The 25421-nt window shown below is 48.6% G+C and overlaps 9 protein-coding genes across 9 annotated transcripts; 4 read left to right on the top strand and 5 right to left on the bottom strand.

The window, feature by feature from the left end:
• Window positions 1–1816: 1816 nt before the first annotated feature.
• DFJ58DRAFT_748255 (uncharacterized protein) lies at window positions 1817–4105 on the top strand (the record flags this gene model as incomplete). The annotated part of the gene is made up of 10 exons (XM_041387578.1): window positions 1817–2022; window positions 2081–2260; window positions 2311–2432; window positions 2489–2620; window positions 2673–2966; window positions 3019–3129; window positions 3184–3339; window positions 3377–3480; window positions 3542–3580; window positions 3638–4105. 10 exons carry the CDS (start codon window positions 1817–1819, stop codon window positions 4103–4105), a joined length of 1812 nt encoding a protein of 603 aa, XP_041239793.1.
• A 191-nt stretch (window positions 4106–4296) lies between these two features.
• Window positions 4297–5199, bottom strand: DFJ58DRAFT_806974 (transmembrane proteins 14C-domain-containing protein). The gene is made up of 4 exons (XM_041391211.1): window positions 5005–5199; window positions 4851–4951; window positions 4723–4796; window positions 4297–4662 (listed from the first exon to the last, which is right to left on the bottom strand). The coding sequence occupies exons 1-4, from the start codon at window positions 5005–5007 to the stop codon at window positions 4532–4534; spliced, it is 309 nt and encodes a 102-aa protein (XP_041239792.1). The 5' UTR covers window positions 5008–5199; the 3' UTR covers window positions 4297–4531.
• Window positions 5200–5225: 26 nt separating this feature from the next.
• On the top strand, window positions 5226–6139 carry DFJ58DRAFT_666089 (vitamin-D-receptor interacting mediator subunit 4-domain-containing protein; the record flags this gene model as incomplete). Its single annotated transcript, XM_041382542.1, has 3 exons — window positions 5226–5556; window positions 5609–5818; window positions 6015–6139. The coding sequence occupies 3 exons, from the start codon at window positions 5226–5228 to the stop codon at window positions 6137–6139; spliced, it is 666 nt and encodes a 221-aa protein (XP_041239791.1).
• A 593-nt stretch (window positions 6140–6732) lies between these two features.
• DFJ58DRAFT_666152 (protein-tyrosine phosphatase-like protein) lies at window positions 6733–7553 on the bottom strand (the record flags this gene model as incomplete). The annotated part of the gene is made up of 2 exons (XM_041382546.1): window positions 6733–7143; window positions 7203–7553. 2 exons carry the CDS (start codon window positions 7551–7553, stop codon window positions 6733–6735), a joined length of 762 nt encoding a protein of 253 aa, XP_041239790.1.
• Window positions 7554–7827: 274 nt separating this feature from the next.
• Window positions 7828–8760, bottom strand: DFJ58DRAFT_806966 (ribosomal L29e protein family-domain-containing protein). The gene is made up of 5 exons (XM_041391210.1): window positions 8672–8760; window positions 8539–8623; window positions 8475–8486; window positions 8388–8423; window positions 7828–8336 (listed from the first exon to the last, which is right to left on the bottom strand). The coding sequence occupies exons 1-5, from the start codon at window positions 8686–8688 to the stop codon at window positions 8301–8303; spliced, it is 186 nt and encodes a 61-aa protein (XP_041239789.1). The 5' UTR covers window positions 8689–8760; the 3' UTR covers window positions 7828–8300.
• A 43-nt stretch (window positions 8761–8803) lies between these two features.
• Window positions 8804–9630, top strand: DFJ58DRAFT_60042 (PHF5-like protein). The gene is made up of 5 exons (XM_041380829.1): window positions 8804–8978; window positions 9032–9158; window positions 9212–9315; window positions 9369–9491; window positions 9555–9630. The coding sequence occupies exons 1-5, from the start codon at window positions 8960–8962 to the stop codon at window positions 9569–9571; spliced, it is 390 nt and encodes a 129-aa protein (XP_041239788.1). The 5' UTR covers window positions 8804–8959; the 3' UTR covers window positions 9572–9630.
• DFJ58DRAFT_60031 (uncharacterized protein) lies at window positions 9524–13480 on the bottom strand. The gene is made up of 13 exons (XM_041380828.1): window positions 13266–13480; window positions 11418–13194; window positions 11249–11360; window positions 11068–11198; window positions 10985–11015; window positions 10794–10938; window positions 10528–10743; window positions 10415–10477; window positions 10249–10364; window positions 10139–10194; window positions 9921–10087; window positions 9852–9871; window positions 9524–9802 (listed from the first exon to the last, which is right to left on the bottom strand). Exons 1-13 carry the CDS (start codon window positions 13386–13388, stop codon window positions 9736–9738), a joined length of 3024 nt encoding a protein of 1007 aa, XP_041239787.1. The 5' UTR covers window positions 13389–13480; the 3' UTR covers window positions 9524–9735.
• Window positions 13481–13553: 73 nt separating this feature from the next.
• On the bottom strand, window positions 13554–22588 carry DFJ58DRAFT_916296 (uncharacterized protein). The gene is made up of 26 exons (XM_041395469.1): window positions 22100–22588; window positions 21946–22050; window positions 21856–21896; window positions 21527–21803; window positions 21342–21476; window positions 21203–21287; window positions 21060–21153; window positions 20587–21006; window positions 19946–20334; window positions 19665–19889; window positions 18827–19613; window positions 18126–18777; window positions 17646–18073; window positions 17024–17594; window positions 16808–16972; window positions 16204–16754; window positions 16086–16152; window positions 15715–16032; window positions 15421–15664; window positions 14884–15369; window positions 14686–14830; window positions 14562–14636; window positions 14413–14502; window positions 14147–14360; window positions 13947–14096; window positions 13554–13896 (listed from the first exon to the last, which is right to left on the bottom strand). The coding sequence occupies exons 1-26, from the start codon at window positions 22296–22298 to the stop codon at window positions 13700–13702; spliced, it is 7110 nt and encodes a 2369-aa protein (XP_041239786.1). The 5' UTR covers window positions 22299–22588; the 3' UTR covers window positions 13554–13699.
• A 1116-nt stretch (window positions 22589–23704) lies between these two features.
• Window positions 23705–25396, top strand: DFJ58DRAFT_718044 (DRMBL-domain-containing protein; the record flags this gene model as incomplete). The annotated part of the gene is made up of 7 exons (XM_041384425.1): window positions 23705–23892; window positions 23941–24008; window positions 24056–24399; window positions 24447–24643; window positions 24697–24731; window positions 24777–25005; window positions 25063–25396. 7 exons carry the CDS (start codon window positions 23705–23707, stop codon window positions 25394–25396), a joined length of 1395 nt encoding a protein of 464 aa, XP_041239785.1.
• Between the last annotated feature and the right edge of the window lie 25 nt (window positions 25397–25421).

Genomic DNA, 25421 nt, shown 5'->3' with positions numbered 1-25421 from the left:
GCTGCAGCTTATACTGTCATACTAATACATCGAAACTGGGCTATTGTCCATAAATGCTACAATGCTGGGGACGCCATAATGATGAGAGAGGAGCTCAGCACGGTACAGGGTCCAAAAGAAAACCGATAAGAGTTTCAAATTGTTCCAGAACGCCGTCCGGCGTCAGCAGAGGCGCTCGACCGGAGCCAAGGCTCGCGCGTCGACGCGAATTACTTCCGCAGGATTATGTGAATACTGGATGACTTTCTATATGAGAATGTCATATAGATCACCTCATTAGGCAGGTGAACTGCAATGTCAATGTTCGTTAATGCATTTCCAATGAATTTACAATGATGTGTTGTTTCAACGTTAACTCTATTGGGCCCAATAGACCCTGCAGACGAAAATTTCCGACTGCCTTCCGATGTAGGATGTCTGCTGACGTAATCAGCCTTGCTCGACATGTGCAACGCGGCACATCGCGTAGTAATACCAAAGTGTGTTCTCAACCTTTCGCCAAGTATGTTAATTTCTCTTTCTCCCGCATCACGGGGTGTTGATGTGATTTAGAAGCAATTGGGGTCGGCAAAGATATAAACGGTGAAGGTGCCGAGTGTCAATGCGGTCTTGTCGTGATACCTCGACTCCAGCAATGATAGCAGCAGCTAGGACCTGAGCCCCTTCTTTGTCGTCATTGAAAAGGTCTGCCTCATCAGCATTAATGTGATAAACTCATTCTGGAATACAAGATCGTCCATTGATGGGAAGGACTACTACATCTAATGAGTTAGCGTGCAGCTTGATTATTTGAGTTTAACTTTCCTTTACACAAGTCTAATTGGTCGATACGTTTGAGCTTTCACATGCGGGCCTATCCAGGGTCTATACCCTCTCCATCATGATATGCTGCTCCAAATTAGGTTTCTAACGCTCATATTAGGCTCCAATTAGATCACTCCGGAGTCCCTGACTGCCAGATCACGGTGACCAACATGTGGCTCGAACAAGTTCCAGCTCACTGGATGTCGATTTAAAATGTCGGTGCACATTGCTCAGTTCAGCTTATCTGGAAAAGTGGCAGTAAGCTGTGTTGTTTACTAGAAGCGCTCGTTAAATTTGACATTTCTCTTCGTCGGGACGCTACAGTGACAGGGTTCGTTCAATTTTTACATCCGGCCTGGATCTACAATATTTTGTCTTTACACGTGTGTATTCATCATTTCTTCTTCTTCTTCGCTTTCGGTAAGCGCTGGGTCTCTGCCATGCCTAGACTACTGATCTGGAGTCCAGATTAGGTTTCACCTAAGTAGAGAGTCCGAGTCACCACTGTATCTGCACGACCCAGATATCACAATCTGGCAAACCCTTTTATTGCACTTCATCCGAATAACTACTAGTACGCATGCAGGTCTCCTTATGTTGTCCATTAATTCTAGAAACGTAATCTGGACGCTGATGAGCCTCCAATGTCATTCCTTGACTGGCCGCAACAATTATTTAAAAACTTGCCAGCATCAGCACGCGGGTGGCATGCCATAGTCCGGCACGGCATGGACAATCGCACTTATTCGATCATTCTCAATTTTCTCTGAGGCGCAATGACAGTGTTCGACTTCCATCTCTATATCCAGGATCCCGAATGAGCGCTTGCTCCCACTTCGCATAGAACACGTGTTCCCCTGTATTCAGTGAAAATGCCTGTAGCGTTCTGTTTTGACGGGCCAGATTCGCGTGCGATTTACGTGCAGTAAATCATTCCTGCAGAGTTCCATTTGTTCCTTATAACTGCTGTTCATTGACTTTAACTTCCCAACCCACCTGCGGATAGTTCTTGATGGCTGGGCAGAAGCTTCTGTTGGTGTTGACAATCCTCATCTCCACTTGCATATTCGCTCTTTGCTGGGGGTTCATGATTGTAATTTGGCGTCAAACATATGTGATTCTCCCCGACTTCGTCGTCGACCTCATCATAGGATACCCTACTGAACTCACCCTCGTATCCACTGTGATATCCACGATTCTGTCAGTAATCACCACGTTGTAAGTTCAAATAGCTAGGTGTACGCAGTGCTTCGCTGACATCTGCATCTACATCCAGTCTTTTATCGTTCGCTGTCAAAAAGGCAATCAACCATTATATTACTCGACCAATATCACTGGTCGAACTTCATACCGCAATAGCTCTCACCAAACCACAACCCCTTCTTCGATGGGATCATTACAAACTCTCAATTTTCACGTTGATTTTTGTCTGTTTGGTTGCGCTCCTCAATTCAAGGTTTGAGATTATGCTCACAAGCGCTATAACTGATACATACCCTGTCACAGCTGGACGACATTACTATTGCCGACACTGCTTTCGTGGCCTGTACCGATCAACGGCACAGATCTGGACCTCGGAAGCAGCGCCTTCAACCTGAAACTAGGTAATGACACTAATGAATTTGGAGGTAAGGACTGTGCATCCTTATTCATTGAGTGGTACCCATTGATGACCCCACTATAGATTACACGAAAGGTTGGGATCTCCTCGTTATTATGGCGTCAATGAGCGGGACTTTAGCCACGGCTTCGGCTGTTGCAGGCGGAGATAAAAGTGTCTTCGCCTTCAACGGTGTCTTGTACACCGAATCCAGTAGTGCGTTCTGATGCAACAGCGTACCCGGATTAGTATCTCATTCTGTTCTCAGGTGGCATCCTTCCGGCGGTCGAAGGTTATGCAGGCACGACATTGCCCCCTGGTGAATATATTGGTCTTGAGTACTACGGTGGAAAAGTCGCGGTCAATACATCGCCCGCCAATCCATCGCTCGTCAAAGGACGTTACGGACTTGCTAGAAATTATACAGTGATACAACAAGGTCTTTCGGCGACTATTACCTGCAGTGACCTTGACACAAACGAGTACTCGCTGAGCTTTACACCTTTCAATACGTCAAATACAACTTGGTGGCAAGGGACAGGTTATTGTTCTTCTCTCGGCAGTACGTCTGCACGGTCCACCTGTATCTGACACGGCCTGATGTTGTTTGTCAGGTAATACCAACTATTGGTCGACGGAGAACAATATTGATGAAATGAGTTTTCTCGGTATTCTTCTCTGTCCCATTCCGGCCACAATCGCGAGTGCTAATGTCACATCATTCGGTAAGCGAGTTCAACATTGAGAAGTGCCAATGTTGATCGTCGCCACTACCTTAGACATCGTCCTGCAGGGCATGGGACAATATAATTTCTTGGCTCAAACAGTCTGCACGGTAGCACCGTATGTGGCTTTGTTTGATGTGACATACAACCAGGGAATGATCTCTGTCGGTCAACAACCATATCTTCCCACCCAGCAACTCCAGACCAACAGTATGCATGATTGTCACCTCCTTCATATCGGTCGTAGTGAACCGGCTGGCTAGCTCTAGTCAGACGACGGCCACTAACCCTTTGGGGCAGTTGCTTCAGCTTAGCGAAATAAACACTACGACTACGGTGCATGAAACCTTGGTGAGCAGCTTTTGCCACATTGAGAACGGCAAACAAATTGTCTCACTTGTGAGTTTCACAGCAGAACTACTTCCGCGGCGTTGTAGAGTTTTCTGCCACAGTAAGTGAACGATCTCGTCTTACCCATCACTCTCAAACGGGAGCTGATATACTGTAGTACCTTCGTTCTGCATACTCTGCAGAAGGTGCCAATATGAGTTCAACGATGCAGGACTTGTACTCGAACAATACAGCTTTCACATCCCTGAATGGAACAATGTTTGTCACGACCTACGGCTGGTACAGAGGACGCCCTACATACATCTATGTTCTCATTGTCTTCACGGTCATCTGGGTGGTCACTGTTTCAGCTGCGGTGTACAGTCTGATTCAGGACTGTATTCACCCACGCACCGGTCCCATTTTTGATGCGTCGAACCCAGTCCATCTGATGATGGCATCTTCGGCGGGGGGACTAGAAGCGCTCGCAAGATTTGAAGATAACGGAGCTTTGGAGAATGAACATGCACGAGTGCGTCTTCTAGATGGTCGAGGTGTCACAGTGGCACCTGATGATGCAGTGGGAGAGAAGGCATCCGCTCCGCCTACTAGACCGACAATGCCGCGGTTCGAGATTGTACCGTAGGTGAGCAGCCTACAGCTGCGGGGTATAACATGCTATGAAATCTTTTATGTATCTTACTACCATGATCTGTACGACCACCAATAGTGACCCGCCCTTATACCATGTGATTGTTTTTCCTTTCATCTGATACTTAGCCTTGACTTCCGAGTTACTTGTAAAGCCTGGCATTCTTGCAAACAAACCATTACCTGGTGGCATCATTGCTCTAATCGTCTTAAGTCTTTTCCTTATGTCTTCACCTCCAGTATTACCAATTCGAGCTGTCGTCATGCTTTTAGTTACCGGCTGTGCCATGACATGCTGCATGCCGGGTTGAGCGCTCAACATCCTGAAGCTTACTTGAAGTACAGGCAAGGACAGAGGAAACCTAATGATAATTGAGTAAAAATCGCGCTACAGATACTACAAGGAGACAGCCTGGTTTCACTAGTTGCGTAAGTTGTACACCTTCGTGCCATAGTATACACCTGCAGCACTGCTCGTTGCAGCAAGCACAAGGGGTACCGGGCCCTTAGTAATGCGGGGAAGAGATGAGAGCAGGAGTAAGGCCGAAGCACCTATGAGAACAAAAGCCATTATATGTATAAGAATGTGAGGGTTTAAGGAAGGCAACGTACCCAAGGCGCCTTCCAACCCATTTGGCGCGCCCTTCCTGATGACATCTGCACTCCACAGGAACAGGAGACCAACACTAGAGTATAGGAGTTCGCGTAATACGCTTTTATGATGCCGTAGAACGACTCACCCGACGCCAGCGACAAGTGAAGGAACTGAACGAGTTCTTGCATACCCAGTGACGCCGCCGACGATGCAGAGGGCACCCATGGTGTATGCGGGGTAGGCAGACTGGATAGACTTGGGGTGAGTGATAATTCTATGCAAACAAAATAAAGTCTTACCATTGCGTAGAGTGAAGAGGATTGGAAGAGGATGATACGAAGTTGGAAGTAGAGTGGGTTTACAATTGTCGATCGTCAAGTCGAAGTTGCGCTGTGTTGCTTTTAATTCGGGCAACCGTGTGAACGTTTACCCCGCAGGCACCGCGGCATTTTGCGTCATTGATATTGATGTAAAATATAAAATAAATAATATATTCACCTTTTCACCAGCAGGACTATGGATGCTCAGCTTCTTGCACCGCTCACGCAACTTACTGCTCTTTCCCAATCACTCTTCCTTTCGTTATCTCAGCAGCCTTCGCAAAAAACAAGTTCCTCCACCTCCTCTAAGCTCATTTGCAGCCGTCGACGCTGAGCTGCAAACAGCACTGACAACAGCAGCAGCACATCAGCGCCGACAGGCACGCATTGTTGCGTTACAGCAGGAGTTATTGGAGGTGGATGCTCGATGGCGCGCTGTATGTGAGGCATTAGAAGAGGGGAGGAAGGTATTGGACGAGATCGTGAAGGAAGGCGATGAGCGTGTAGAATGCATAAGAAAGGCGAAGGAGGGTTCGTAGTCTCTTTTTTATCCGGTTGACATTAAACTTGTTTACACATGAAGCTGCGATTCCTTATCCCGAATTGCTTGCATATGCACAAAGCCTTAGCGCCTTTACGAGCGCGCCGCCAGGCTTGACTATGCCCGAGCCAGGTACCGTGGGTCCTGTGCCTCTATTCTTCCCGCCATTCCCGAATGAGGAGAAGATGCGCCGTGGCAGACTGAATGTGGAGCGTCCGCTGGGTGGGCTCGGGGAGAACCATAGCGTGAGGGGTGAGTGGTTCTTTCCACTGGTGGCGGGGTTTTGTCTGCCCGTGGTTTTATGTTTGTTATGTTTGGTTCGATCTTGTATCCTGGCTCTCACACCCAAATGTTATCATTATTTTTATGTGCATTTCGTTTCCTTCACTGTACAATATATTTTTCCCCTCCGTGCCTTCAAATTGAACTCAAACTAATGCATGAGCAGCGCCAGAGCCGTCGCCCCCACCTGTCCAGACACGCGAGCGCCCAGGTGTGAACCCTTACCGTCACGATACGCGCCCACAGCTGGCTGTGTTCGACCTCGATCTCGACCTCAACCCAGATCTATGATCTCTCGTCAGGCACTGCCAGTGAGTCCTGTTGTATTCGGTTTATTGTTTCTCTCACCTGGGTAACAGTAGTGCGGTGCGACATCGGGGAGAAGATTGATTGCGCAGATTCGAGGTGGTAGTCCCTTCAATAGCACAACTCTCGTCTCAATTAACAACAAGGGAGGCGCGCAGTTTTATGAGGCTGAAAACTACCAGCATATATCATCTCGGCCTATGAATAGTTGCAGCATTTATAAGACTGCTAGACATGATATCTCTATCCGATGTATATCGTGCCTGATGTCAGACGTTAAGGTACCATAGCTGACTTTTAACTATTGCCATTAATTCGGTTTCAAGGTCCATGCGCAAGATGTTATGATATGTGGGGTAAATGCGGGGTATGAGGTCCCTTCTCTGCCCCTCGATGATTCCAAATAATTAAATCAATGTCAATATATACTAGTACTAGTATCGCCGTGTTCCTCAGTCCGAAAATGATAAAGCGTGTCCACAAGCAAGTGCAAGCACTTGGAGGGATGTCAGGAAGAATAGTGTATCACGACGCAGCGCCCAAGCTTCCTGCGCAGGGTATGCAATAGCGAATGAGCATCAGTTGTCTGCCTCTTTTGTCTTGCGAAGGGTTCCTAGCACAGTCTTTGCCTCCATTAGGGAGGCTACCTTTGAGCCTTTGGTAGACACTTCCTGTAGATCCCCATGCACAACTAGTGGTGCTGCAGGTATAGGTGCAGACTTGGACCGTTTCACCATTTTGGCTAGCAACTCCGATACACCACCTACACTCCGCCTCTCTCTGCGGTGCTCCTTATTGGCACGAATCTTGGCCTCTTCAAACTGGCGACCCCATATGATAAGTTGTCTGCGAAACCCAATGTTTGGCGCAACTATTCCACGCTTTGCTTGGACATGCTTGATGGTCTCCAAAGCGTGCATTGGTGTTGTTGCGACGAGATAAGCGCAAATCAAGATCGGTGATCTCGAGATCCCCTGGAAACAGTGGACCTGCGAGGGATGCCTCTGTTGGTTCCTACAAATTAAGAGCTTAGCAATCCAAGGCGCACCAAGACTTTCGTGTCTTCCTTATCCAGTGCCTCCTTGATAAACTCCACGACGGGATCGAACCATCTGCTAATATGCTCTTCGGCTGAGTCATGCACGGGAACGTGGAGGACCTGGATGTGCGGTGGAAATACGCCCGTGATATCAAATTCGATAGCAGATACGACGTGTGTGATGCCGAGGCGTGCGAGGTTGTCTGGTGTGCGAGCGGTGTGGTAATCGGTGAGATAGAGGCGAGGAGTTATGGCTGTTGCTGCGCGTCCGTGAGACGGGTCTGCGTCGTCCCTTGGGCGTCGAGAAGTTGTCTTTTGGATGAGTGAGGATTGCCATGAGTAAGAAGGGAAGGATATCATGATCTAGGATGGTGTGAAAGAGGGAATGGTGGCTTCAGTCGTGCAACGATGAAGCTCCTCCAGTCAGAGCTGGGGATTTTATAGGTCCAGGTCGACTTCCGGATCAACTGGATGCCCCGATAAACAAGACCTATGGAGGTTTCTCAGCTGTCGTAACACATCAGGCAGCTATTTGCTTTGGACAGGTCATCACATTACATATGCCAAAACAACCATAAATACAACTCCAGGGCATGGACTCGGACGACTGCGAATTTTGTAATCGATCCTCATCCGTCCTCAGGCCTCATCGATCATCTGAATCTCTATCACTGCAGGTGGTAGGATTATCATTCCGTGTATCTACTACCCACAGTGATATTAGCTCAAGAAGAAGAAAGGACGTACGCTGCATCAAACACTTCAACGATTCTGACTCCCACAAGCATAACATCGAAAGGGCGACCTGAATGAGCAATGTTGTGCATCGATGTCTGGAGGTAGCATTACTCCTTCATCTCACAGGCTGCGAGGTTGTTAGCAATTCTTGATCGGAATGGCAGAAGCCTCCAGGCGAGTCGACGATACACGGCAGCCGAAGCTCACAGACAGTAGATAACACACAATAATGCGATGTATGTGATATGATATTTCGATAACCTAAGCCATGTGTAGTAGTCATGGCAGGTAATACACGACATGCCAAGTGTCTGGCATGTCTCTGGATACCAAAGATGAAAGCGAACTAGAGGCTTGCTCGCAACTGAATCATGATGCAGCCTTTTGCTCAGCCCGTGCTTTCCGCTGTTGCGGGGGATCAGCAGTCAATTACGGGATTTTGAGAAGTCAACCCACCGATCCATTAAGAGCGTAAAGCGAGTTCTTGCGGAACTATGTATGCTTGAGCACTCAGCACATAGAATCAGACACCTGGAAACGTACCTTTGCGTCAACCTATAAAGAAAAGTGAGCCCGAGAGCAGAGATTGAATATTTTGACAACGTACCCCCCTCAACGACCGAGACTTATTAGTTTGTGGCCTCCTGATACCATTGCGGTGTGCCTTGCGGTTCTGGTTGTGGTTGGTGTGGCTTTGCAAATTTCAGTTGGATAGATATCTACCAAACTACCAAACGCACTTTTTTGATTTGGCCATGGCGTCGATGTGGGCTTGAGGCTTGGACTCAAACGATTCGATGTGAATATTAATGACGGCGTTGGAATCAGGTATATCGAATGATGTGGCTGAAAAACTGTCTAGTTGATTGTCCCACAGTTCGGCAAATCCCGACTGCACACCCCTGACCAGATTGTCCCGAAGTCCGGCTTGTTGCTTCGGCAGGTCGGATTAGTAATACGTGACTTCTTACATCATTTCAACATTTCAAGTTGTAGGACTCGTCGTTCGATATATCGTCCAAACCACCATGTCGAAACACCACCCCGGTGAGTCTCCTCTCCTGTGGCACCAGAACAGAGAATGAAACAAGTTGATATAGATTTGATCATGTGCCGGCGCCAGCCTGGCATTGGTGAGTACATCATAAACCGATCCGGCGGTGATGTTGCTAATCGTATGAATACTTCAGCTATTGGCAGATTGTGTGAGAAGTGCGATGGTAAATGGTGCGCCAAGAAATGCTATCTTTTGTGCTATCAACTAATACGCGGGGACTTAGCCCCGTCTGTGATTCATACGTCCGACCTGAAACACTCGTCCGGATATGTGACGAGTGTAATTTTGGTACATATGGAGGAAGGTGTATTATCTGTGGATCACCAGGTGCGTTACAACTGCTCGTGAGTTTAGAACATAGATCGAACGGGCTCTTGTAGGTATATCAGATGCGTACTACTGCGCAGAGTGCACGCGGCTAGAAAAAGACAGAGACGGATGTCCGAAGATCGTGAACTTGGGTGCTAGTAGGACAGACTTATTCTATGAGAGACGCAGATTAGGTCAGTATTGCGTGGTTGAAAAGCTTCCTGTCAGCTGCTAACATAGTCCTTTGTCCCATTCAGGCTTCAAGAAGAGTTAGCCTTATACGTAGTACACTTTTTGTGCGACTGTGCATGAGTTGCACCAGATTTGGCGCTCCAAGACGTCCGTATTACCTTACATGAAGACCGAGTAGGAGTAGGTATGCAATCGAGTGGCTACCCAAATGTGTAGAACATTAAGAATATATATACTGGCATACATCTAGCGGTACACTGGGAAATTGATAATAGGCGGGCTGTCGTTGGGGTTTTCCAGGTTTGCGAATCGCCTATAACATCATTAGGTGACATTCCATGAAAGTTGTCAGAATAACACACCGGAATTGAACCATGTCGACCTTCTTGATGTGTTAGTAGATGAATAAAAGTAGGATACGGAAAACGTACAGGTGCCTTGAATACAACAAATATATGTGTCTGGTCGTGAGTGTCAAGAGATTCACATTCTCCACAGAGGTCTTTCGCGCAATACGCGCAACGGTACCATGCTCCTTGAATGCGCTCCATACAGCGATCGCAGAGCGCCGTGGAGTGAACCAAATGATAGAGATACTCTATGAGTCTCTAATATGAGTGTGCAAGCTTATCGTGTATGGTCGACAAACCTTGTGGATCTGCGTTGGGTGCGAGGCCGCCAACAGGACCTGCTGGAACCTTATACCTACCAACGTGTCACTAAAATCACCCCAATGCATTGTTACAGTTCAAAGCTCACAGTTTCGGAAGGAAACCAGACGGCGACTCGAGTTGTACATGGACAGGTCTCTGTATCTTGAAAAAAGAGTGCATTGGGTCATGGATGGCATATGACTTCTGCTCGCATGATTGGCACTTAAAATTATGATGAGAAAAGTGTTTGTGTGTAATGGCAATGTACATACCAAGCTATATGCAGCGGGTGAAGAGGGGCATGTAGTACATTGATATCGTGTACCGATTATTATCTGGGGAATCGTCAGCCCTTCATGGGGAAGTATGATTGCGGGGACCAAACCTGGTTGCAGCCCTTGCAGGACAGGTGGTGATTCAGCGACTCGCCATTGCGCGCACTGTGTCTCGAGCCGACGACCGTCTGAGCATATGAAGAATATACAGAGCCTGGTTGTGAGTGGGATGCGGTCAAAACATGTGCTGCGTCCCTGCCTGTCCATAAATGGATGGCACGGCGGCTGGCCGTTTGCACTTCTGTTGTTTCAAGTGGATAGGGAATCTTGGAAAAATGTGAGCAATATGTTCGACCCTGAGAAAGATAAAAAATACTTTTATCATAATATGCGAGGATATGTGCCCCCCGTCCGAGGAGTCCAAGTTGCCTGGAAGTCCTGCAGACTCGCAATTGGAGCAGATGTCGATGGAGTCGCAGATTGCGCAGTGGAATCGGGCACCGAGGATATCTTGTAAACAACTGAAATTCATCAGGTACTATAATCATGTCGCCGTAGGCCACCTACTGTGCGCACTTGACGCCGGGATGTTTCATAGCTACAAACATAGCGGTGAGAGAGGACACGGAACTGTTACTGAAAACACATACATCGTTCCTCGTTATTGTCGTTTGACATTATCATTGGCAGAGTATGTGAGTATTCTGGTTCACTTGTAGACCTAACAGGCTTCTCTGTGACTATCAGGAATGCATGTGAAGGGTGTATATCGTGGACTTGGCTGTCCAGCCAGGTATTAGCTCAGTCTACGTCGCACAAAAAGTCACTCGCCTGTAGCACGCTCGGCATAAATTGAATTTCTGACATGATGTACATTTATACCTCTCGTTCACGATCGTCGAATTGCATGTCGAACATTTACAGAAATGCATATCATCTTGCTCTGAAGAATGAAGGTAAAGATGTCGCTCCGAAGTTGCATATTCCATTAAATGCTTACCCACGTCTTCCCATCCATGATGGCCCCAAACCTTTTCAAAGTACGCATGTCTGAGCTGGCCTTTCTGTCTGGGAGCAGAACGACTCCACGAAGATAAATCGTCTTCCGGAGACGTGGATTCTGCACTTGATCCATTCCGCCGCTCCGTGCTTGCACGGAGCGCATGTATCACGCCACCCGATTCGACACATCCCGAGCACAGTTCAAAGCCCATAGTAGATGACTCGGACCCATGGCGAAATCTGAAGCCCGATCGTGCACTATACAACGTCGGGCTTGACGAAGAGGAACCAGGTAAGGAAGGGAGTGGCTTGTTATGTTTGTGTTCGCTGCGCGTCTGCGGCGACCCGCTTAAAGTGACAGCGTCGAAGAAAGTAGATGGGGAGGGTGAAGACGACAGAGGTGTGTGATGATGATGAGGGGGATAAGAATGGAATGGGTCTATATCTCTGGCCTTTCCTTTACCTAGATCAGAATCTGAGCCGTTGCGAAGCACGATGCTTGCCAGAGGTTCCTTCTCGCCACACACCGCACAGACGTACCGGATGCCATCTAGTATGGCTCCACAGTCTGAACAAGTAGTGAGCGAGCCTGGAGGAGGCCCTGTGGGTGCAATAAACTGGAGCACCTCTGGTGGAATGTCGGGAGCGATTGAGTATGGAACTTGGTCAGAATTGGAAGAGGGTGGGGAAGAACGCTTGTATGAATCAAGGGCGTCACTGGAATGATCATTGTCTGCGAGCTTTTGCTGCGAAGCAATCCACGTAAGCTGCATACTGTTTGGCCGAGGGGGCGAACCACCAGCGTCATACTTGACACTCAAATTGTCCTCGTAACCCGAATCATGTGTCGTAGAACTCGCACCGGTGTACGAATAGTAGTATTTCCCGCGAGGATCTCGTTCCAGCGCAAGATCCCCATCCATGTTGTTAGACGGAACGTGCTCGTCGGAATATGTTAATGATATTGACCTCGAATCTGATTCTGAGGGCTCAGGTGTTGCCCCAAGCATGGATTTGATTGTGCGCGCATTTTGATCGCGCAGCCACGCCGCTCCTCTGTCTTGAGCAGAACGTGCCAATGCTATGTCAACCGGTGTAGGAGAGCACGACCGATGCGAAGGGGCCATGTCGGATGCTGACGCATCAGGGTGCTCCTGGAGCTTGATCCGCTCAAATACAGCTGCAGGATCTTCTGGGACGTGATCTTCAGCGATGAGTTGGTGATGGTCTGCGAATGGACTCTCATCGTGCATTGTCTGATCTTCCGCTGTTGTAGAACCTCTTTGGGATGCCGAACGACCAGCAACACTGTTCTCGGGTATAGAATACGAGACTGTATTTTTGACCCAGTCATCCGAACGTGATGTGATAGGGTGTACCGTCGATCCTTTTGTGAAGCGCCAATTGGTATCTCTCGAGCTCACTGTCACTGAATCATCGTCAACTTCCCCTCCTCCAACGGGCCAGCTTAATTCTCCCTCGCTCCTGTTACGGCCTTTGTATTCTTCCATACTGGCGAGACTTGATGTGTCGCTTAAGCTCGGGCCATCGTAATCAACGGTGACGTTAACGCGCAGTGTTATTCGTCTACTTCCAAAGCTGCGGCCAGACAGAATTGATGCTGCAGAGGAGAGTGGAGGATCGTCAGACCCAGCCTGAAAGTATTGAATGGCTTCTGTGAGATCAGATTCTGTAGTGATATCTGTGATTTCGCCGTCATCGTCCTTGTATGCAATCACATATGAAGTCGCATAAAGTGAGAAGCACTGCTCAACCTGACCAACGGTATTGAAATTAAATATGAATGATGAGCTTTGAGCGTAAGTACATGACCAAAGAGACGCACTCTGTTCCTCAGCAACTCGTATGAACAGTTCCTAGCGGAAGCAAAGCTTATCCGTTTGTTCCATCTGTCGAAGGCGCACTTGACGACTAAGGGCCTGTCTGGCCGATCTGGCCTGGCGTGCATCTTTCTTGCAGGTTATGCCACCTTGGCCTAAGAGAACATATGTGACCTTCCAAAGCAGGTACACGTTCCGCAGTTAAGTCAGTGCTCGAGCGCTCAAGTGTTATCCCGTGCTGAGTAATTCGCACTGCATATGTCCTGATCAAAATAGGAATTCCCCTGTTCACTGGTGCTGGAATTGTTACTCTGTGCACTAAAGGATTTCTGTCAGTAGTATGAGCGTTTGAGCCTCTATTATATATGACATTACAAACAAACAAAGAACAAGAGGAATTGTGCGCATATACAATGATGACGTATAATGCTGAAAAGTACTAGGACAAATGGAAACTGCCAACTCCTTCTTTCATCGCAATGCGTAATCTCTCTCGCATCACCACTTTTGAACTATACTCCGGTAGCTTCAAGTAATTGACACATGTCATGACACTTGGCAGGTAATCGTCTGCCATAAGTGGTGGCTCGTGCGGTTTGCGAACGACAGTTAGTGGGGGGTTAAGGCCACGGAACCCTTTGAGGAGAGCGTCAGCCAGTCTTAAGATGAACTGTAACGAAACACACCTCCGATCGGAAGTTTGGGGCTTCCTGTAATAAATTGGAGGAAATCACGACGAGAGAAGGCATCGAAATCCGACATGATCCCTATAAGCTCGCGAATGGCACGACTCTCGCTGTGGAAGCCATGGTCGGCTTTGATAGCTTCGTTCAACGCTACAGCCTTGCTGTTAGTCACGTTGACACCAGTACAAGAATTCACATACTCTCGACTCCCCAGTCTTCGTCTGAGTTACCAAACAGCATGACCAACTCGTCCGCCGAGAACGCCTGCAAATCGGAGATGGGGAACACTTTAGAGAAGCCCTCTCGGAACGCCCTAGCCTGTGGCTGAACGCCAGCGCCAATAATTGCATCCAAAACCTCGTGAATGTATTCTTCTGCATTCTCCGAAGTCACAGGAATGTTACGTCCGCCAGGCTGAAACATGCATTACAATCTACTTGCGTAATGAAAACAAGATGAAACTCACCCGAAGCTCGATATCGTATCCGGGAACTGTGAAGTCAAGCGCAAGATCTTCGACATTGACAATATCCATCAATGCAACTTTACGGAAGAGCTAGATATCACGGAGGTAAGAAATCATCTAGTCTTGAAGTGGCAAATCAGTCAGAATACCTTCTCGCTCTGCCCTTTCATGGACGCGTAGCTCTGAAGTTTGGAGAGAGAGCTGGCAAGTTCGTTGTCCACAAGCTAGACAAATCATGAGTACAGTGTCTTGTCAGCGCACAACATTTCTTACTTTCAAGGACTCGATGGTCAAAGGTACTTCCTCCCCTAGTATGAGTTTGACGAAAACCTTGTTGACTGAAAGGTCGATAATGCGGGAGTCTAACATTGCCTTCGCCACATATTGGCCAACAACACGGAGGATGTGCGTCCGTTTTCTACCACTAGACGTCAGCTACACAACAGCCATTTAGGCTAAAGAAGCACTCACTGTCCCCCGTCATTTGCAATGTCATCAGGGCTGATAGGGGCAGGATAGAGTCCCGTAGGGTGATGAACATACATGCCAGGAGTAGCTGAGTCGGCATCTCGCCATATCTTGAGATCTCTCCTGGCAAATTCCTTCGAAACGAGGGAATAAAACTCAAGAGTAGGTCCAAGCCCGGTCCCAACCTCATCAAAATACTCCACCTCTAAGATCGAAGACGAAGATCCATAGAGCTCGAAAACCTTGACCGCTGACTCCAGGATGTGTTTACGAGAGATACGGACCTTCTGGCGCTGCAGCCGTCCAAGAAACCCGATTCCCTCGTCTCGCCGCGAGCTGTCCTGACTGCGGCCTTGCTGGCTTTGCCATTTCAGAATAAGGCGAGCATATCCAAAAGAGGTCGATTGAAGGTAGTTGTACCTAGTGGCGAATGGGAAGAGGAAAGGGAAGTTTTGCGGCAAGTCAAGTGCCCAGTCGGGTAAGCACGAACTAAACAGAGTAAGTAACTGCAAGGAATATAAGCAGAAACGGCTGAATCACCTGACCACGATCATAGGCTCCTCCAGCTGACGAGTGAGTTTGGCAGTTAACTTGTTATTAATGAAGGTGGTCTCCGAGAGCGCGCGGCGATCTAATGGTCTGGCTGGCCGTTGCGCTTCCGCAGCATTCAACCTGTGCAATACACGAAGCAAACGGAGAATCTTGGCATGAGGGGCATCATCCGGAAGGGAAGAAAGGATGGGACTAGGTGATCGGATTTTAGATGCCGAGGTGTCTGCACGAGCTGTTAATATCATCAGATTCAATAGCAACAATCAGGTTACTAGCGCCTACGTTCTTGACTCGGAGGAGGGCCATTCACTTTCTTGAACTTGACTGTATAGATTCCTTGCCACATGGAGCTCGATGGCACAGGTCCAAGCTTCTTACGAATTTCATGCTGGTGGATGGCGCCATATATTGTCAGATCAAGGGGTAGAAGGTGGTCATCCATCGAGAACTCAAGGTGCCAGTCCGACGGTTTGGCTTTTAGAGCAGCTGCATACGAGGTCTTGTTCGCATTGGGTGGTCTAGATGATGAAATCAAAGGTGCTGTACTTGGAGTTGCAACTCGTGTTCCATCAGGAGTCTGCGCTTCCACTTTGCTACCGTCTGAGGATGTGTTGCATGAGTAACCCCCCCACAGTATTGTCGCGATGGCTTACCATCAGCAATGGACAAGGTAACGGTTTTGTCTGCAGCAGAGTCGATGTCGTCGTCGTCTTCAAATACCTTCCAAAAGAGCAGTCAGCACTGAGTTATATGTTTGATTTCGGAAATTACCTCAGCGTCTACCTCATCGTCGGTAAAGTCTGATATGAGTCCGCCGTCTTGAATGAGGGCTTCCATGCGTTGCGCTGTAGATTGAGGGGCAACAGATGATGAGGCAGTATGCACTGAACCGATGGTAGGCGCTGTTGCGGAACTGCCCTCGCTCTTGTCACCTGATGGTCCGCCATTCTTAGCGCTAAGTCTTAAACTCCGGCGTCGGCCAATCTCTGAAGAGCCAGCGACGGGTGTTTCAGAAGTTGGTTTTGGAGCACTGCTAGACTCTGCAGGCTTGCCTGCTTGTATTGGGGCTTCCGGAGGATTGCGCACACTTGCTGGGCCAAAACCGGAGGCTGCTAAAGCCGCTAACATTCCAGATAGTCCTCCGGTCGACATTAACCCCGTGATTCTGGGACGCAAGTAGTCATTCAAGGCTTGAAATGTTGCGATGGCATGAATGGAAACCACCATGTTCTGAAGGTTGCGAGGAATGTCAGACTCATTATCTGCAACCAGACGAAGACGAAGTTGTCGGGCAAGCAGAGATGGTGAGCTTCGCTTGGAATCTACCGCATGTTGAGTTTGACATAGAAAGAAGAAGGGTCGGCGTTGTACTCACCGTCTGTTCCTTGTGAAACAGTGACGACATCAAAGTCCTCCATCCTCGTGAGGCTCTCCTGCAGCTTCTTTACCAAAACGGCAAGTGGAGACTGAGTAACGGTTCCACCTCTCGGGATCCGGCTGAATGCATCATACAATAACTCTTGGCGTCGTTTGCTAGTGACTGTCGTAAAGTAAATCAAGCTACTCGATAAGACGCAGTAATAATTCGTACCTGTGCCCCTGGTGGCGTCTGTAGCAAAGCGCAACAACCCATCGACAGCTCCGCTCTGCAGAAGCTCGAAGCTTGAGACAGAAGAGTGAGATGTGAAGTGATCTGCGATGTCTCTCAATGCAGACATCATAACCGACTCGCCCACATCTGGAGCAGCAAGTCTATCGACAAGACGGCGAAGTTCATCAAAGGCATTGTCTTCGTCTCCCTCTTCCTGTCCCAAGGAATACTTGAAGCGAATGACTCGGGCCCGCAAAGTGATTGCATCCTCAGGCTCCAAAGAAAGCGAGTGAAGTTTCTTGTACCCGGGTATTGTAGATGAAAGATGAATAGGAATGTTCACAGGGTCCGCTACGATGGTGCCATCCGAATCCTTGGATTTTATAGAAGTTAAAGTCCTTGCAGCAAGTGATTCGATTTCGTGGAATACTCCTTCTCGTCGCAGGACAGGGCGGTATTCAGCTGGAAGCTTCTGGAGCAGAAGATCGACGAGCTGAAGTGCACCGATGACTAGTGAAGGATGATCCTTAGACGACAGAATCGATGAGGCAAAACTCGCAACAGGTACTAGCTATATTTCAAAGTCAGATGGGGCTGTAAAACAAACGAAAAAGATACTTGCATTGAAGGCGTCCTTGAGCGCCTCCCCTTCAAGGAAACCTACTGCTTTCAGTAGACCTGTCAAGGTTTTAACCCGGACAGGGGTAATTACGCTAGCGGCATATACGTCTATCAAGATGGGCACAATCAGCTGCATAAATCGTCCGACAACCTCCGGCTTGGAACGCAGAAGCTCGGTACGATCCGCTACTGCAGGCTCAGCCGCAGAAGTTAGAGGAAGGATGTCGTCGGGATCCTGCATTTGAAAGTCGTTCAGGCTGGTATCCTGAAATGGTTCCGCTGCAGGTGTCGCTTGCGCCGATGTATCAGGGCTGGGCTGATAAGGTGCGAACACAGCCTGACGCGCAGCAGCGCGGTCAGCCTTGGCTTTAGCCTTTACCATCCGTGTCAATGCCTTGTCAGTATACCCCTTGTGATCAAATACGCCATCTTCAAAAGGTATGAGCAGGCAATCATATTATTACGAGATTATCAGGCGTACCTTTTGGAAGAGGAGGCATTAGTTCGGACACCAGACTGAGGGCTTCTTCCACTTGCTCCTTAGATCGGTGGGCAAGATTCTCCATGACTGTCATATGAGTCACATCGCCAGCCAGGCCTTGGCCACCTTGCTCGCCCCCACCGCCAGATGCTGAGGGGAGAACTCCCGTCAGGATCTGGTAGAGTGTGTCAACGATGTCTGCCTGGAGCAGATTAAGGGTGATCTTTGGGCTTGCGCGGGCGGCTGTTGCTAGTGCCTTCAAGAGTAAAGTGAAGGTATTGGCGGCAATCAAGGGGGAGCCTCCGGCTGGCATAAGAAGTAAATTGATCGCACGAATGGCGGTTTCATCCAATAGATTTTCCAGGTTTTCCGTGGCGGAGCGATGATAGGAGTCTACGACCCTGATGACGCATAGGCATGCGAATTCAACCAGCCTCTGGTCAGAATAGCCAATGCAATTGCGAATAATGGGCCAAACGCCAAGAATCATCTGGAAATGGTCCGGCGAGATATTTCTGCAACAATTCGCAGCAGCTTGTAGTGCAGTCCTCTGTACAGCAATAGAGAAGAAGTCGAGATAGTTTAGCAGTGCCGCTAAACCATTTTCTCGTACAATGGAGCTAGGGAACTCTTCGGATATTTTCTCGAGTGTCTAAAACACAATTTAGGGGAGAATGTGACATCACAGTAGAGGGACTCACGCTCAGAGTCTGTTCTGCGAGATCGATATAAGATATTTCAATCAGCTTGCTGCAAAGAACCGGTATTGCGCCGTGATACACAACGGAGTGGGCTACACCAGGCAGAGCCTCCATCAGATTTGCCAGGCAACGACATGCCAGCATCTGTGCTTCGAGATTCTCATCGCCCTGGTATGTTCCACCCCCGCTCATCGCCAATGCAGCAGCTAGAGCCGCGTCCTCGTCATGATCATCGCCATCATCACCGCCATCCTCGTCCTCGTCTTCATCTGCGCCACGCCCACCAAGGATCTTCACGAGTTCCCTTACAAACTGTTCAACTTGGAACGAGCCTGCTAAAGTGTCTTCTGTGCTTATGCTGAGGAGCTCACTGAGCTCCTGCAACGTCACCAAGCGAGTGGTTGGGCTCGCGGTTGATTTGATATTATTCAACATGGTCTTGAGTCGGCTTGAAAGGGAAACCATGTATGACCCAAATTGACGGTAATCTCCAAAAATTGCCATCGCGGCAGATTCGTCCAGGCCGGCAAATCCACGAGTAGCACCAGCGGGTAAGCTTCCTTCTTCATCTCCGTTATCGTCGCCTTCACCGTCACCACCGTTATCTTGGTCATCCATGGCGACGTCATCGTCATCACAGCCGTCAGGGTGTTCCTCATAGGCAGGTTCATCGGGCCTAACTATCGCGGAATCAAGCATCGCAACGTCTTCGTCATCCATCTTCGAAGAGCCTGCAGAAGCGCCAACTTTGCTTTTCATCGCCACTTTCGCTTTACTTGGTGATGGCCTGTAACGTAACATGTGAGCAAGTCTATGGAGGGAGAGGCTGAACACAGACTTGGGTTTTCTAGGCATGGGTGCGGAGGCAGAGGTTGAGACGTCTGTTCTTGATCTCAAAGAATATGCTGTAGTTCTTGTGCGCTTAGAAGATAAGGTAGCGTTTTGCCCCTCTTCTTCTGAATCCGGTTCTGGAGCTGCGCGCTTCTTGCCTTTGCGGTCTTTTGTTGGTTCGGTAATTGCAAATGGAGGGGCAGATGCAGAAGGAAGTGTCGCTCGATGTGCTCTGCTGTTTGGCGTCAGTTAAATATATCTATGGGTGCGGGAACAAGTCCGCCGCACCTCCTGCTCACGCGTGCAGTTTCTTCTGACGATTCCTTAAACTTTCCGTTTCCTGAACTACCCTCTCGAGGACGTTTGTTTTTGGCCTGGGTTGCTGACCTAGTTTCACGGGTGCTCTCTGATGGCACTGCTACGGATTGCTCTGCTGAGTCACCTTCCCTATCTTTTGCCTGCTCGCGTTCCTTCTCCTTTTGCTTGGCTGCTTTCACTCTTGCGCTAGAACGTATTGGCTTGGAATCAATAGTCGATACCGACGCCGATGTTAATGGAAATTGAGCTTGTTCTGATTCTAGTGGCTGCAAGGATACACTGGAGCTTGTGGCTTCTTGCTGATGGATTGGTTGATAGTCCATTAGAACATGCTCCCAGCCATCAGTTCTGAGGTTCTGCTAGATGTTGGGAAGCTAGTGGTCAATGAGAAAGAAACGATGCGTCGACGCAATGTTAAAGCCGGTGCTCGAATTCGGGTAGATGCCGCCTGGAGAAGGCGTGCGAAAGCGATGGTGGCGTAACCTTGCCAAGTTGCGGAATGCCCCGATTGCCGAGGGCTTGGGTTACTACGCAAGAATGCTTACTGCATTCACAAAATTGATGCTATGTACAGGAGTGATCGATAATTATGCAAAATTTTCTGTTAAGACCTCTTCAATACTCTTCACGAAAATATCCACAATCTTCTCTATCTCCTCGGTGGTTGCATTGTATGCAGGGCCGAGCATGAGGTGGTCCCCCTTCGATCCATCGAGTGAGGAGCCACCAACCATACCCATCGCAATAAGTCCGTTCTTAAAGCAGCATGCCTGTACCGCCATTGCAAATCGTTGGTCTTTCATATCAACACAGCGTGCCTCGGGGCTGGAGAAGTCGAATTCGACCCCAAAGAAAGCCCCAGCCCCGCGCACATCGAATGTATATGGCGCTGCGAGAGCATTCGGGGACTGTAAACGGTCTTTCAGAAGCGCCGTCATGTGTGCACCGTTCTTTCTGCACTGCGCAAGGAGATCCTCCTCGATGATGACCTTTTGCACAGCTAAAGACGCTGCACATGCTAGTGGATTTGCCTGTTCAGCATAGATGTTAATGACCGGCTCGTTGATGGCCTCACATTACTGACCTGATATGTGTGACCGTGCTTGAGTAGTCCGGAACTCCCCCTGATCCCTTTCGCCACTTTAGGCGAGATGAGAACAGCACCTATGGGAGCGTAACTGTGACCCAATCAGTAACATTAAAAGAGAAGGGATATGTAACACTCGCCCACCACCCAAACCCTTGGCTATTGCCTGCAGGTCAGGTGCAGCACCATCACCGAGGCTCTGCCAAGCGTGCATAGTACCCATTCCTGGCGAACTTCACCATCAATAGCGGTCGAGATCAACGTATCGAGATCACTCACGGCCCATGCCAGACATTACCTCATCGAGCATGAAAAGGGCACCATATTTGTCACAGACGGACTTCATGGCGTTGAAGTATCCCTTCGGTGCACTCACAACCCCTGTTGTCGCACCAACGACAGTCTCCGCGACGACTACCGATCGTCAGTTTAGAAAGGAACGAAAACTGACGACAATGACATACAGCCGATTACTGTCTCGGGACCGAGTTCGATAAACTTGTCCTCGAGTTCTTGTCGGAGTCGCTCAACGTACTGCTCCTCTGTCTCATCTGGTTTTTGGAACCTCTTTGCATACGCTGGGGAAACATGGTGGAAATTCTGGTGGTCTAAAATAGCTTGATACGGTGCACGGCGGCCAGGATGGTGTGCAAGGGACAGAGTACTAAGGGTATTTCCATGAAAGGACAGTTGACGGGCAATGTAGTTTGTTCGTTTTGACTGCCCGATCTCGACATAATACTGCATTGCTGTTCGTGAGCCCTTGGTCTACACCTCCATAATACCAACGTACCTGTCTCGAGAGTTTGATGACAGTCTCCATCGCTTCAGAACCTAAAATGGTGGAAGTCAGTAAGGTTCAAGCAGAGCCCCATGACAATACCTCCAGATAGGAATGCGACTTGCTCGAAGGCACCATCGCTGGTATCCACGAGCAGTTTAGCCAGCTCCTCCGCAGGAGGGCTGGAAAGCTGCATATTGTACACATCTATTCATAATCAGTCAGTGGTGCTAAGGAGAGAAGGGAAGGACATTACAGGACATGACATCGATCTGATCTTTGAGGGCTTTGACTACCTTGGGATGGTTTCCACCGATGCAAGTCACAGCAGCACCGCCGATCCCATCGATGACACGTCTACCATCCTCAAGATCGATGTAAATACCATCAGTGGCGATGGCGATGGGAGGTGTCCATGGCGTTCTATGTAAGATGGATGTGGGTCGAGCGTCCATCTTGTAAGTCGAGGGATCGATGGTCTTGATATGAGCTCGAGTATATGAGAGCCAGAGCACGGGCGGTGATGATAAGAGGATGCTATAACCCCACAAAGATCGATACTGTCTAAAGGAGCAGCGGCTCTCCTTCGAGTAATCGAACTTAACCTAAATTTAAATGTAAAGTCAGTCTGTTAACCTCTGTTAACGTGTTATCTCAGATCAGGCCTGCAGGAATCATAATCGATAAACCGCTTTCGATTTCATGTGGACCTGGTGCCAATGGAGTTAGGGTAGAGGTGCAAGCGATGCCAAAGTCGCGTCAAACGCCGATCACCAATTTGGGACTGACAGTTACTTTGTTCGGTCTCACTCTGCACTTCTTCCACACAAGTACTAAGATTCTCTGCATTTTTTTTGATGAGTGCATGGCTTCCTCGAGCAAGAAACGCAAGGAACCCTCACAATCTCGCACCATCGTTGATTTCTTCTCAAATAACGCATCTACAAAGAAAAACAAGCTTCAAAACCCTCCTCCCAAAAAGAACAAGAAGAACTTCAAAGCTTCCTTATCTCAGGAGATCATCATTATAGACTCGGACAGTGATGATTGTGCAACGAAAAGAGATAAAGGGAAGACACGTGTAATCCCAGGTGCCAAACAACACGCTTCTGCGGAAGGGGAAAAGGGGAACCTCCGTTATTCTAATGAATGCGAGTGGAAGCCGTCTCTTACACGTGTCGCTTTGTCAAACCACAAAGCACTTCATGATGATGTACTCCATACATTTGGAAAGCCCTCCGCTCTATTGCAAGTTCCCGTTCAGAGCAACACGAACACTGCAGAATGGAAGGAGACTTTGCTCCAGTCGTCAGTCATTGAAGCCACTTCCAGCGCCTCTATCTTCGGTGTTCCGACTTTGTTGCTTCGGTCCCCAGCCGAACCCGCTCATGAGCTACTTTTTGAAGGAAAGCTATCTACAGAAGTCGGTGTTCCCAAATCCTACAGCGATCCTGGAAATATACCGCATCCCATTGATATGATAGACATCGATTTTACAGGTGACGATGAGCAATGGGGTGTTGGAGACGATGAGCTGGCCATCCTCGAAGCTACTAACGATGACATTGAGATGGAGGACGTCTCAGAACAACTCAACGACTGTGTCCATCCTGCTAGTTGCCCTATCTGCGAACTCGACATATCACGTTTACCTGGCTTGGTTGGTGATATGACCATGCTGCAGATGTGACCCCTCTGATGCACATTTTAGGAGAGACAACACCATGTCAATAAATGTCTCGACTCCACCGTCAGTTCCTCAAGCGTAATTACTACCACAACTTCAGACTTGAATGACCCATGCGAGCCAAGCACAAGTAAACTCGAGGATGTCCCCAGCACCGACTTATATTCCGTCTTGATGGCGTCCAATAAGGAAAATGAAGTTTGGAAGGAAGCAGATCTCGCAGAGGACCGTAACTTTCGACCAACTCGAGCACCAGGCAGCCGGAGAAAGGCACCATTCTACAAAGTTCTGCAGGGAATGCCCATCGCCGTTGATGCGTTCCGCTATGGAACCATACCAGGCGTCACCGCCTACTTTTTGACGTGCGTATCCCAAACTGACACTCCGACACAGCCTCACACGATTTTTAGTCATGCTCATTCCGATCATTACACCAACCTCGCTTCAAATTGGAAAAGCGGGCCGATCTATTGCTCAGGTATATCCTAGCTTTTTAGTTGAACATAAATATTGAAAACATACTAGGGGACACAGCTAATTTAATTATACATATGTTGTCGGTTGATCCCAAGTGGGTTCATCCACTCCCGATGGATGCCCCTACAATTGTTCCCGACTCCGGCGGGGTCACTGTCACACTTATTGAAGCTAATCATTGCCCGGGATCATGCTTATTTTTATTTGAGGGTCCGCAGACTGTGCACGCTGGTGATAGCGCCTTCAAATCGCCATTCGTTGGTTCCGGAAAGACTTTCCGATATTTGCATTGCGGAGACTTTAGAGCTTCGCCTCAGCATGTAATGCACCCTGCGGTGAGAGGAAAGCAAATTGACCATGTGTATCTGGACACGACCTACCTGGACCCGAAGGTTAGTCAAGTTGGCTTGACAAGGCAACGACGCTTATTGCGTACCAGTATACCTTCCCTCCACAGCCGCTGGTCATCTCAGCCTGTGCAGAGCTGGCCAAAAGAATCGTTTCTGGGGAGTGGACTGGCGCTCCAGATGTGAATGGAAAGCAGAATTCAACTATGGATGCTTGGGTCATTCCATCAGACAGGGCAAACGATACCGTTATGAAACAGCCCAAAGATAGAATGTTAGTGGTTGTCGGGTAAGTTGGTTATGGTATATATCCAGCTTGATCATTAATGCACCTTTGTGTAGTACATACTCCATTGGTAAAGAACGCATTGTTAAGGGTGAGTGTCGCACAGACCGTACCTTGCTCGCTTAATTGTTTCTAGCTATCGCGCAGGCTCTCAAGACCAAAATTTATTGCGATGCGCACAAGGCTGCCATCTTACGATGTCAAAATGACCCTGATTTGCATGCGCTATTGACCAAGGACCCAAGCGAAGCTGGCGTGCATGTTGTTCCGTTGGGCATGATCGTGTCAGATAAGCTTAAGGCATATGTGCAACGATTCAAGGGAACATACTCGCGGGCTGTCGGTTTCAGGCCCACAGGATGGACGTGAGCATTTGCCATTCCCCTTGCACTCATCGATCAATCAAATAATACCTGCTGCAGTTACACACCACCGTCCGGCAGCGATCTCAGCCCAACCATCCCATCTATCATATCGCGCGGGCAGTCACGGTCCTTCACACATGCGGACCTGAAACCCATGCAAAAGTCGACATTCAGTGTGCAAATGTATGGCGTGCCGTATTCAGAGCACAGTTCATTTTTTGAGCTTACATGCTTTGCAATGTCGCTTGACTGGGTAAAGATGATTGCGACTGTGAATGTTGGAAATGAGAGATCTAGAGCGAAGATGGCAAAATGGGTGGAACGCTGGGAAATTGACAGAAAGCGGAGTAAGGAAGCTATGGTAAAACCTAGAGCTGCTGATTACTGGTGATTTCCCTACATCACATTGCAGTGCT

This window comes from Suillus subalutaceus, assembly GCF_016647625.1.
Source record: "Suillus subalutaceus strain FC151 chromosome Unknown DFJ58scaffold_119, whole genome shotgun sequence".
Lineage (NCBI taxonomy): Eukaryota > Fungi > Basidiomycota > Agaricomycetes > Boletales > Suillaceae > Suillus > Suillus subalutaceus.
This window is presented reverse-complemented; position numbering and strand designations above follow the sequence as displayed.

Coding starts and splice junctions, on each gene's coding strand:
- DFJ58DRAFT_806974 (XM_041391211.1), bottom strand. Junction 4,797..4,850: donor TCACTTGTCGCTGGCGTCGG/GTGAGTCGTTCT, acceptor CCTATACTCTAG/TGTTGGTCTCCTGTTCCTGT. Junction 4,663..4,722: donor TGGGTTGGAAGGCGCCTTGG/GTACGTTGCCTT, acceptor TTGTTCTCATAG/GTGCTTCGGCCTTACTCCTG.
- DFJ58DRAFT_806966 (XM_041391210.1), bottom strand. Junction 8,337..8,387: donor TTTACGCTCTTAATGGATCG/GTGGGTTGACTT, acceptor CCCCCGCAACAG/CGGAAAGCACGGGCTGAGCA.
- DFJ58DRAFT_60042 (XM_041380829.1), top strand. Junction 9,159..9,211: donor GAGAAGTGCGATGGTAAATG/GTGCGCCAAGAA, acceptor GCGGGGACTTAG/CCCCGTCTGTGATTCATACG. Junction 9,316..9,368: donor TATTATCTGTGGATCACCAG/GTGCGTTACAAC, acceptor GGGCTCTTGTAG/GTATATCAGATGCGTACTAC.
- DFJ58DRAFT_60031 (XM_041380828.1), bottom strand. CDS start 13,388: ATGCACGCCAGGCCAGATCGGCCAGACAGGCCCTTAGTCGTCAAGTGC. Junction 11,361..11,417: donor TCATGGATGGGAAGACGTGG/GTAAGCATTTAA, acceptor TTCATTCTTCAG/AGCAAGATGATATGCATTTC. Junction 10,088..10,138: donor ACCCAACGCAGATCCACAAG/GTTTGTCGACCA, acceptor AGAGACTCATAG/AGTATCTCTATCATTTGGTT.
- DFJ58DRAFT_916296 (XM_041395469.1), bottom strand. CDS start 22,298: ATGGACGCTCGACCCACATCCATCTTACATAGAACGCCATGGACACCT. Junction 21,477..21,526: donor TCCCGAGACAGTAATCGGCT/GTATGTCATTGT, acceptor GACGATCGGTAG/TCGTCGCGGAGACTGTCGTT. Junction 16,755..16,807: donor TGTTTCACAAGGAACAGACG/GTGAGTACAACG, acceptor AACATGCGGTAG/ATTCCAAGCGAAGCTCACCA.